The following is a 12,042-nucleotide window of genomic DNA, read 5'->3' on the forward strand; positions in this document are numbered from 1 at the left end:
CTTTTCTATGGAATGGGAGGAAAGGAAAAATTCTGATTAGTTGATTCGCTTATGCACTATGCATTATGCGTTATGCAAAAGTCTAAACTGCAGCCTTAGGGCCGCGTTTTAGTATATCCACACAACTTGCATAGCTGCATAAACATATGCATAAAAAAAATTATCCAATCGCATTTCTCCTATATAAACGCGCGTAAAATGTGATTGGATAATTTTCTTTATGCAACGTTTATGCGGCTATGCAAGTTGTATGGAATGGCTCTAAAAGTGGATCGATTTTGTTTGTTCGAGTTAAGTTTCGATTCTTTACACTCGCGACGCTTGTGAACTTGGTAATGCTGTCGCCTGCGCAACAGGAAGATCATAGGAAGTGTTATGAATGTTAAACGTAACTTAACGTCATAAAAGCTGACCATATCGACTTCCTTCTATTTTCGGAGACGAAAGCTAATCTAAGAAGAACCCTGTAAAAAGGCGATTTTTTTCTGCGATTAATTTTCGTCAGGATTATCAGGAAAGAAGATTAATCGCAGCAAAACTGAGTCTCCTTAATCTTTCTTCCTGGAGAAACAGCTGATTCTTTCTTTTTTTGTAGTGCTCTCAATGAGTTGGCAACACTGATTGGCAGTAAATTTGGAACACAGTAATTATTTTATTATTTGCGAGCAGATGTTTGTAGATTTTGTTAGGGTTAATGTTGGGGTTAATTATAGAAATCAGAAATACGTTCGTTTAAATCATAAATGCAGTGTTAAATCATAAAGTTTTTATTAAATTACAATAATGAATTCAAATGCAGTTTCAAAGGTAAGTTTAATAGATAGCTGCAACAGTGAAGTAAATTATGTTACTATAATTGTACTGTTTGAAAGAAAAACGTATTATTTTAGAATAATTATTTCATTTTTACAGTGATATTATATATATATTATTCTTTTTAGTCCTCAGTTGCACCATCCGTGCAGGAATTTAGTATTAGAGTACCAAAGTTAGTATTGTTAATATCTACTTGTATTTTTACATTTAAATCATTATGATAAAATAATATTTTGATTTTATTTACGGATTTTTTTAGAAATAGCAAGAAGAAGCATAATGTCATGAGATTCAATGCAACACTGAATGTAGATTTTTCGAAATGGTCCCAAGTAAAAATGGAACGGGAGAACAATATGAAAGAGTACAAGGGTATCGAAGAAGAAATGCCAAAGTTTGGTGCTGGATCTGAATTTGGACGTGATGCTAGAGAAGAAGCTAGAAGAAAGAAATATGGCATTACCAGTAGGAAATATAAACCGGAGGATCAACCATGGATTTTAAAATCAGGAGGAAAAACTGGAAAGAAATTCAAAGGTATTCGGGAAGGAGGAATCAGTGAAAATGCTGCATATTACGTCTTTACGCATGCTGCTGATGGTGCTATAGAAGCCTTTCCTTTACATGAATGGTAGGCTTTATATTGTTGATTGCATATATTTGTTGGTGAATACTCAAAAGTCAAAATTTTCGTAGGTATAACTTTCAACCAATCCAGAGATACAAGTCCCTCAGTGCCGAAGAGGCAGAGCAGGAATTCAGTCGTAGGAACAAAGTAATTAATTATTTCTCATTAATGTTACGAAAGAGATTGAGAAATGATGAAGATGGTGGAGATGAAGAGGAACTAGTAGAAGGTGGTAAAGGCAAGAGACCCGGTAAAAAGGAGAAAGAACTGCAAATATCAGAATTGGACGAATGGATGACTGATGATGATGAATCAGGCAGCGATGAAGATGAGAATAAGAAAGGATCTGAAGATGAGGATGATGGAAAAAAGAAAAAGAAAGACAAAAGTAATAAAAGAAATTATATCTTTAATTATATGGTAGATATTTAGTTTCATATAATGAAAATATATATTAATTATGTATTATATGTATATAGATAAATGTAATATATAATTTAATTAAATGTTCCAGTTCAATTGGAAAAGAAGAAAAAGAAGAAAAATGTCTCAGATGATGAAGCATTTGAGGAAAGTGATGACGGCGATGAGGAAGGAAGAGAATGTGATTATATTTCTGATTCTTCTGTTTCTGAATCAGAATCAGAACCACAGAAGGAAGTTAAGTCTGTGGCAGAAGAAGATGCTTTGAGAAAGTTGCTCGTGTCCGACGAAGACGAAGATGAGGAGGAACAGACAGATAAAAAAGATGGAGAAATAGATAAGGATGAAGACGAGGAAGGAAAAGAAAAAGATGATAAAGTAATGTAACATATTGTTATAGCATTTATTGACAATATCCATGTTGCATTTTCCATTCTTTAAATGATAAATTATTTCATTAATCAATGCAATAGCATTTATCGATGTTATTATGTACCTTTACTATTTTGTTTTATATTTCTAATATATTTTGTGTTTTAGGATAAAGACAAACTTTCTAAAGAAATGGATAAGAAGAAAGATAAAAAGAAAAAGAAAAAAGCCAAGAAAAAGGATCAGAAGAAATCAGTGTCAGGAAAGGATTCTTCCAGCGATTTCTCCAGTGATTCGGAATCAGATTCTGATACAGCGTTAAAAGAAAAGGATAATAAGAAGCCTAACAGTGCACACAGCTCGAGATCTGCAACACCGACACCTTCAGCGTCCGGTGTCTCAGATTCTTTTAAGAGAAAGCAATCTGGTTCTCCAGACTTATCGCAAGCGAAAAAATTAAAACTCGATAATTTCAATCTAGTTCCAGTAACATCATATATACCGGGAACGAGGTACAGCTCTCTTTATTTTTATTTTAAACGATATAAGCGTGCAACAATTATACTTTTATAAAGATTATACGTTTTGCGGGTTTCCTCCTTGTCTAGATCCATTCTTAGAATGCCAACGTTTCATGAACCTTGCAGTCCACTCAGAGCGAGGAACAGCCTAATACCGAGCTGTTCCTCCGATCGTTCCTTTTTTATATATTACGCTACTTGTTTGGAATGATGGAAGAAAAGAGAATTGTGGATGGGGATGGGGGGAAGAGGTAGGGGAAATCAGTCACTCTTAAGGAGAATAGTTTTCCATATTTTATTTATGTTGTAGCCATTATCTCTTTAAATTGTTAGGGTGTTTTTTGGCGAAACGTTGGCATTCCAAGAATGAATCTAGATACGGAGGAAACTCGCGATAATCTTTATATAGAAAGCATCCGTGGAGGTCAAGAATATTAATTATACTTTTATTACGATTATTATAATTTTAATATTTTATATTTTTCAGCGAATCGGGAATCACGGAGGATGCAGTGAGGCGATATTTAATGCGCAAGCCTATGACAACAACCGAGTTGCTGCAAAAATTCAAATCCAAGAAAACTGGTCTCACATCCGAGCAACTTGTCAACATTATGACTCAAATATTGAAAAAGATAAATCCCACCAAGCAAACTATCAAGAACAAAATGTATTTATCAATCAAAGCGCAATCCAACTGATGTCAGTGCGCATATGCCGTCTCGAGTTGCTCGAGATTACACATGTTTGTTCAGTTACATAATATCGTTCTCTGTAATATAACTTTACAGGTAGAAATACATATACATTGTACATACATATAATTTTACTATATTAGAAAATATCCTTCCATTTCAACTTTCCATGATCTCTTCAAGTTGAAGCGAATATCGAGTAGCGAATAACATCCCACGAGTTGATTGACAAGTTTATTGTTTATGATTGTGTATTTATTCTTGGTGCGTGTGTGTCATCATTATCAAGCCGGCAGCGATAAACATACGCGTGAAGAAAAACGGATTTTTCCGAGGATTTTTCTATAAACTTCTTTTAATGGTACAACCAGTACGGTGATCAGAGGGTCATATGATGCCGATAAGAGCATAGCTCCGAGTTTATCGACGATTTTGTAATACTTTCTGACTTCTTCATTGACCCAAACAGTACACGTACATACGTGTGATTAAGTATAGTGCATAGATTTAGCAGTATATTGTTGACGCGACTTAATACACAATTTAAACAGTTTGAAAACACAAACAAGATTCGCATTACTTCAGTCACAATCGTTGTAAATTAGTTTCAACTGGTGAATTGGAACTTCTTCCTGGCAACGGTGATCTTTATACAGCGCTAAATTTCAACATTGACCAAGGTGATGCGGATGTTAAGATTAATAAAGGCTGGACGTAATTCACGTCATCTGTTGACTACTGCAACTCCTGCTCTCACTCATAACGTCAGATGTATAAGTGTAAGCATTTAGTTACGTTTAAAATAATGCCTTTCACGTGGCATTTCAGTGACGATTCGTTTAATCAATTGTGCCGACATCGGACATCGCTAATTCTCGGGATAGACATTAGGGAAAAAATCAAAAATTCGTCCGAAAAACTAAATTTTTCTTAATTTCTAAATTCGAAATCGAGCTTTGAATAAAAAAAAATTTGCTCTTTTTTTCCGTTACTTCTAGCTTGTATTAAACACTCAATAGTTCGAATAAAATAATTTATCTGAAAAAAAAATCAATAAGAAAGACAGATTTTTTAAACGAACTATCGTACTGTAAATAAAATATGCTGATTAGCTGAGCGTTCTTTTGCATCAAATCTTTTTAGAATCTTAAGGGTAAGATAATAGCTATAAGACGGGAAGATCAGTCAGTATGGGAGAGGAGAGCACCGTTAGCCCCGGCGAATGTTCGTCGCCTCGTCAGATCAGGTGTGAAGGTGATTGTGCAACCCAGCAACCGAAGGGCGTATCCCGCCCAAGTTTACCAGGCGGCCGGCGCCCTGTTACAAGAAGATATCAGCTCAGCTTCCGTTATATTCGGCGTCAAGCAAGTACCCGTGGATCAACTGATACCCAATAAGACATACTGTTTTTTCTCGCATACTATTAAAGCTCAAGAGAGTAATATGCCTCTCTTAGATGCGATCCTAGAGAAAAACATACGTCTCCTGGACTACGAAAAGCTCACGGATGCAAATGGCCAGAGGGTGGTAGCTTTCGGCAAATATGCCGGAGTCGCTGGTATGGTGAATATACTCCACGGTTTAGGTCTTAGACTGCTAGCCTTGGGTCACCATACTCCATTCATGGTGCGTTTATACTTTAGAAACAATTATAAATATTTGATTTATGTTGGAAGAGCTTTCCAATGAACTAAACATTGACATTTCCATTAAATTCGTTCATTTAAATATTGAATTGATATAAATATTTATATTAAGTTTATATCAAGTATAAGTATATTCTTAAGTTTCATTTATAAAGATATTGAAATAAGAGTGAGAATAAAATCTTTATTTCGCTCACTCACAAAAATAAAACATAATTATTATAATGTATTATATAACATAATAATATAATAATATTATAATATATTATTTTATTATAAAGAAGATATTTTTTAAAAACTGTAAGATTACATTACAGTTTTACTGCTCAAATTTTATTTATTATTTGTATTTTAGAAGATAACAATGCATTTTGCATCCTTTATGCTCTCGTGTTAAGATAAGAAAAATCACGACTCCCCTCTATACTCTATGCTCGAGAACAGTAAGCTATGTATGCAAATTTAGAATGACCTATTGCTGTTATCTTTTTGTAAAATTTCATCAAAATCTAGATAAGTATTACTTTATGATATCAGATCATTAAGAGGTACTATCTAATCAAAATTTATTTATTCCGTACTTGTCCTTCAGTAGAAAAAAGTAGTAGAAAAAAATAATTATAATAATAATATAGGTGTGTATTATAATAAGCAATTATCAAGATACACATATATAAGTGCGAATCAATAAGATCTTTTAGAAAATATGAAGATGCGATATCAATAAATTGATTCCAATAATCGTTTGATTAGCATATCGGACCGGCGCATAATTATCGAGATTCAGCCATGGCACGTCAAGCGATTCGCGGTGCAGGATATGAAATCGCTCTGGGCGCCATGCCGAAGTCAATCGGCCCATTGACCTTTGTCTTCACGGGCAGCGGTAATGTTAGCCAGGGTGGCCAGGAGGTCTTCCAAGAGCTGCCTCATGAATACGTGCCGCCAGAAATGTTACGGAAAGTCGCCGAACACGGCGGTATGTTGCAATTCACAAAGTCATTGTTCGCGTTTCGCAATTCGTGGAACGTTTTATCTAAGTAGAACAACCCAGCAAACGAGAATGGATTAAAATGGATTGAAATTTTTTTTTATCCGAATGCATATTTAAAAGAGCGAATATTTTTTTTGGATTTAATTGGATCCAATTGAGTTCAATTAGATCAATTGGATGTAATTAGATCGAAAAACTGCATTTCGTATTCAAAATTTTGAATTGAACAGTATTCAATGTGTTTGTGTGCACAATGTGTTATGTGTGCACAGAAAAAGTTTTTGCTAATTATTTTTAGATTGAAAGGTATAGAGATATGCTCCATGTAATTCCTATAAATGAATAAAAATGCATTCAGGATTGAAAAGCATTTATTTTAACATTCATGAATCAATATTTCTGAAAATCTGAATCTATTTCAATTCATTTCAATCTATTCTCGTTTGCTGGGAAGTCTTGATAACGTCAAAATGATAACATTAAAATGAAGCATTGATTGAAAAATTATTCATAATAATGTTGGAATTATTTCGATATTATGAGTTATGTTTCTGCTTGGACTCTTGAATATCGCTTTTAATCATCGAACCTCTCACAAACATCGTAATCATCATTTGCGCGAATTTTGATTCGAAAATTATCTCTTTTTGTCCTGCTGCTTCGCGATTTTTAAGCAATCTTTAAACTGCAAAATATTACAGCGGCTGTAATATTATTATTGTCATTTAAATTACATTGACATTTAAAATAAATAAAATAGTTATAATTATTGTATATAATTTTTAAATATAATTGAAAGAAACATGATGCAAAAACTGATGAACTCCAGTTCTTCTGATGAAAATATCTTTTAAAGTGAAACTAAGATATCAAATATATTCTGTGTTGTTATAAAAAAACAGATAGCTCCGACAGTTTTGAATAAAATGATTTGTTATACATATTGAATGGTTTTTGTAAAATTTCGCACAATATACTTTTGATAAAACAGTTTTTTATTAATATTGTAAAAAAATTTAAAAACCGACTAGTTTTAAAATCAGATTAGTTTTTAATTAAACTTTTTTTTTTTTAATAATTAAACTCTTTGCACATTAAAGTGAAATAGATATTTAGATACAATGAAGAGAAATTCGGAAAAAAATTCTTTTTTTATTCCTAACTTATGAAATGAATTCGTATTTTGTTCCATTTCTAAAAGTATTTCTGAAAGGATTCTCAAAAAATTTAATTCACCAGTCATAAATTTGTTTTAGATTTAAAAAGTATTTTTTTCCTAATCTTTTTTATTTCTTAATTTTATATAACAATAAATCGTATTTTGATTTTGCAAATTAAATATTACTTTTATTAAAGATAACATATACAAATATGCATATAAATATATTTTTTAATTAATACTTTTGAGGCTTTCATAGATATTTTTTTCAGAGATGCAAAAGATTTGTGGGTATCGTGATTTATTACTAAGGCATTATAGTTTTTAATCTATTTTGAAAGAAATCTTGAGTTTATTTCAAACAGATTAATTCATAAACAATTTAAAAAGATGAATACTTTTTAATAGATCAGTTATTGAGTTATTGTGCTATCTGGATATATTTTAATATTTGAGAGAAAGAATGTTCTAATGCAATAAAATGGTCCAATGCAATAAAAAATAAAAAATAAATTTTGTATCTCCCATACGATATTATAATCTTAATAGCTTTGTGATAGGGAGGCGTGTCTTAATCCCTGCGTCATTTTTACATCATTGTATTTATTACTCTTTACTATTTTTTTAATGATAAAACTCTTTGCATAAGGCTCATGGAATTTATCATCGTCATATAAAGTAAACAAAGATATTTATCACGGCAATATTATCTTATCAATGCTCAGTATTTGTATTTTCTTCAAATCGTTCCAGATACGACGAAAATATACGGCTGCGAAGTGCGGCGCAGGCATCACCTGGAGAGGAAGGAGGGCGGCGGTTTTGATCCTGAGGAGTACGACCAGCATCCAGAATTGTACATCTCCACGTTCAGCAAAAAGATAGCATCGTACGCCTCGGTGATTATCAACGGTATATATTGGGCGGTAGATTCGCCGAAGTTGTTGACGATACCGGACGCAAAATATCTTCTCAGACCCGCTAATACACCATGGCTACCGATAAGTGTCGGCGCGCCCGCATTGCCACACAGGATGCTCGGTATTTGCGACATATCCGCGGATCCGGGTGGCAGCATCGAGTATGTGTACTCGTGTTTATTAGGGAGATTCGTCAGAGAGCGAACCCAGATATAAGAGACACAATATTAAGTCATAATGATATTATAGAATCTTATCATGACGTCATTTGTCACTTAAAAATAAACTTATAACCCAGCAAACGAGAACGGATTGAAATGATTTGAAATGGATTCAGATTTTCAGAAATATTGATTCATTGAATGTTAAAATGAATGCTTTTTAATCCTGAATGCATTTTTATTCATTTATAGGAATTGCATGCAGCATATCTCTATACCTTTCAATCTAAAAATAATATTAGCTTTTTCTGTGCACAACACATATTGTGAATACTGTTCAATTCAAAATTTTGAATAGGAAATGAAGTTTTTCAATCCAATTGATCCAATTGCATCCAATTGAATCTAATTGAATCCAATTGAATCCAATTAAATCCAAAAAAAGTATTCGCTTTTTAAAATACGCATTCGGATAGAAAAAAATTTCAATCCATTTTAATTCTCGTTTTAATTCTCGTTTGTTGAGAAGTGACAAATAAGGTCATGATGATATTATCCTGTCCTGTGATATTATCATAATGTGATATTATCACTTTTGTACTTTATATATACTTTGGAATATTAAGAAAAATATAATGATTTCCGAAGACTATAAAATTCTATGACAAAGTATTGTACGAGTTAAAATTACACATAATTATTATTATATGTATAATATAATTTAGCATTATTAATTAATAGTTGCAGATTCCTCGTATAATTTTTAAATATTATGATTATTTATAATTGTGTAATAATAATTTATGATAATATCAAAGCATGGACAAGTTGAAAACATTTTTTTCTAAATGTTTTAAATTAATTATTATAAATAATTATATTACATGGATTGTACTTTTTAATTTATCTTGTTTAACACACCAGATTATTACTATTATATAATTATTAATTTTTCTTTTATCTAAGATTCATGAACGAATGTACGACAATCGATACACCATTTTGTCTGTATGACGCCGACCGGAACAAGGACACGAAGTCTTTCAAAGGCCCCGGTGTGCTCGTTTGTTCGATTGACAATATGCCCACGCAATTGCCGAAAGAAGCAACGGATTTCTTCGGCAATCTTTTATATCCGTATGCTTTGGACATCATACAGTCGGACGCGAAAAAGCCACTGAATGAGCACAACTTCAGCCCTGCCGTGCATGATGCCATTATCGCGTCCAACGGGGAATTGACGCCTAATTTCGAATACATCCAAGAACTCAGACAACTGAATCAACGCAGTAGGCATAAAGCTGATAACAGAGAACAACAGAGCAAAACGGTAAAATGTTCCCTTTCGTGTTCGCATCCTTATTGTATTTAGTATCTTTCAAATTAAATAACAATCCGAAACGTAATGAAAAATTTGGATTATATTTGTCAAAGTGTAAAATTTATTGTAAAGAAAGAAAATTGTGAATAAGGATAATTTTTAAATCTACAAATGTGTGCATGAGCATATATTGATTGTAAAATAAAGCAAAAATATTTAATGACGATTTAGAATGAATCTAATAGTCAGAATCTAATAAGTATCTAGTAAGATTTAAGGCTATAATGCTAAAATGTACGATATTACGGTATCAAAATTTTTTGTTTGTCTATGTCAACGTGCCAACAGGTGGTCGTTCTCGGTGCTGGATACGTCTCCGCACCCTTGGTCGAGTATTTGCACAGGGATAAGAACATAAGGCTGATAGTGGCGTCACAATTGAAGGACGAGGCTGATGCGTTGGCCAATCGATTCCCAGGTGTGGAGCCAGTCTTTCTGAACGTCCTGGATCGTTCTGATACGTTGCACGACGTAATAAAATCGGCGAACGTAGTCGTCTCTCTTCTGCCGTACTCGCTGCATCATGTTATCGCCAAAGCTTGTATAGAAACCAAAAATCACCTAGTAACAGCAAGCTATATGAATAATGACGTCAAAGCATTGCACGAAGAGTAAGTATCAACGAGTTTACTTATTCTCATACACCGTTTCATTCGACATACAATGAATTCTAATAAAATCTTACGATTTCTAAAATTAATGAATGTAATCTATAATATAATTTGTTGTTTTTTTTTTGTGATTAGAATCGTGGTGAAAATAAAAAAATGGTATTTTAATAAAGAAAGATTTATCATTATTTATCATCATAGTACATCAGACATGTTTACTTGAAAGATTAATACCATTTCAATGTAATTTAATTTTAATCTCGGCTCAATTAACTCTTCATTTTTTCTAATTCTATGAATTATAGAAAAAATAAAAAGTAAACTAAATTGATTAAAGTTAATCTACATTAGAGTAAAAATGTATATAACTCAAAATTTCGCTGTTTTTTGGGGAACAGAGCCCAAGAAGCTGGCATCACCGTATTGAATGAAATTGGATTGGATCCGGGCATCGATCACCTTTTGGCAATTGAGTGTTTCGATGATGTGAGACAAGCGGGTGGAAAGATAGAGTCCTTTGTCTCGTGGTGCGGCGGTTTGCCCGCACCGGAGTGTTCCTCTAATCCTCTGAGATATAAATTCAGTTGGTCTCCACGAGGCGTCCTGTTAAACACCTTGTCGCCAGCGAAATATCTTCACGAGGGTCAGGTGAGCCGTTAAAGTATTTGTCTTTAAAAAGAATGATTCACATCCTTTATCAAGATAAATAGGATTTATTTAAAAATAATTTTTCTTTGCAGGAAGTGGAGATTGCAGGAGGCGGTGATTTGATGTCTACCGTGCAGGATTTGGACTTTCTCCCAGGCTTCGCCTTAGAAGGCTATCCCAATCGCGACAGTACCACATACGGGGATTACTATGGTTTGCAAAACGCGAATACCGTACTGCGGGGTACGCTCAGGTTCAAGGGATTTTCAGATACCATACTGGGCCTGCAACTGCTCGGTTTAATCGATCCTAATCCGCATCCAATTTTACATCCGAACGGACCAGACATCACGTGGGTGCGTGCTTTCAGTTTGTCACGTATTCGCAGAATATTTCGAAAACAAGAAAAATATTGATCTCGATTACTCATCGCTTAAATTCCAGCGAGTGTTGGCATGTAATTTGCTTGGTCTGGCGAACGACAACATCTTCTACGGAAATTTGAAGCAAAAATTAGCGGAAAGGATGAACTCATGGGAGCGCGTAAAAGCTATCGAAGAACTAGGTCTCCTGGAAGAGGATCTAGTCTTGAAATTAAACACTCCTCTGGACACGCTTACGCATTACTTATCGAAAAAACTCTCTTTTGAAAAAAACGAGCGCGATCTAGTGATATTGAGGCACAACGTAGGTATACTTTGGCCAGATAACAGAAGAGAATCCAGAGGAATTAACTTGGTGCTTTATGGAGACGCTTCTGGACATTCTGCAATGGCGCGTACTGTCGGTTATCCTGCAGCTATTGCCGTCAAGATGATTCTAGATGGTTCGTAACCCTCTTTTGATATTTTCCGTATTACTTGTTCAATTAAGGTAAAATTGTTTTTATTAAAAATTGTCACTTATCGACTGCATTTTCTTATCGCGCAAAATAATTTTCGTACCGCAATCATAATCAAGAAAAATATAAATGTCTAGATAACTAAATTATTATATAGAAAATATATAAATATTTCTAATAATGATGTATATATATATATATATATATATATATATATATATATATA

At 33.4% G+C, this 12,042-nt stretch overlaps 2 protein-coding genes across 2 annotated transcripts; both read left to right on the forward strand.

Moving 5' to 3' along the window:
- Nucleotides 1-595: 595 nt before the first annotated feature.
- LOC105617580 (general transcription factor IIF subunit 1) lies at nt 596-3,461 on the forward strand. The gene is made up of 7 exons (XM_012199137.1): nt 596-807; nt 942-988; nt 1,076-1,447; nt 1,513-1,832; nt 1,959-2,245; nt 2,408-2,751; nt 3,248-3,461. Exons 1-7 carry the CDS (start codon nt 784-786, stop codon nt 3,459-3,461), a joined length of 1,608 nt encoding a protein of 535 aa, XP_012054527.1. The 5' UTR covers nt 596-783.
- Nucleotides 3,462-4,138: 677 nt separating this feature from the next.
- LOC105617717 (alpha-aminoadipic semialdehyde synthase, mitochondrial) lies at nt 4,139-11,809 on the forward strand. Its single transcript, XM_012199271.1, has 9 exons — nt 4,139-4,234; nt 4,599-5,081; nt 5,855-6,080; nt 8,008-8,335; nt 9,302-9,665; nt 10,005-10,327; nt 10,726-10,975; nt 11,068-11,331; nt 11,420-11,809. The coding sequence occupies exons 1-9, from the start codon at nt 4,139-4,141 to the stop codon at nt 11,807-11,809; spliced, it is 2,724 nt and encodes a 907-aa protein (XP_012054661.1).
- The last annotated feature ends 233 nt before the right edge of the window (nt 11,810-12,042 follow it).

Source organism: Atta cephalotes, assembly GCF_000143395.1.
Source record: "Atta cephalotes unplaced genomic scaffold scaffold00013, whole genome shotgun sequence".
In the NCBI taxonomy this organism is placed as follows: Eukaryota; Metazoa; Arthropoda; class Insecta; order Hymenoptera; family Formicidae; genus Atta; species Atta cephalotes.

What these genes read in the sequence shown, in the direction of transcription:
- LOC105617717 (XM_012199271.1), top strand. Translation starts at nt 4,139, where the DNA reads ATGCGGATGTTAAGATTAATAAAGGCTGGACGTAATTCACGTCATCTG. An exon ending in GTCACCATACTCCATTCATG is followed by an intron (nt 5,082 to 5,854) that starts GTGCGTTTATAC and finishes TCGTTTGATTAG; the next exon opens with CATATCGGACCGGCGCATAA. An exon ending in ACGGACCAGACATCACGTGG is followed by an intron (nt 11,332 to 11,419) that starts GTGCGTGCTTTC and finishes CTTAAATTCCAG; the next exon opens with CGAGTGTTGGCATGTAATTT.
- LOC105617580 (XM_012199137.1), top strand. Translation starts at nt 784, where the DNA reads ATGAATTCAAATGCAGTTTCAAAG. An exon ending in ATTCAAATGCAGTTTCAAAG is followed by an intron (nt 808 to 941) that starts GTAAGTTTAATA and finishes TATTCTTTTTAG; the next exon opens with TCCTCAGTTGCACCATCCGT. An exon ending in TTTAGTATTAGAGTACCAAA is followed by an intron (nt 989 to 1,075) that starts GTTAGTATTGTT and finishes GGATTTTTTTAG; the next exon opens with AAATAGCAAGAAGAAGCATA.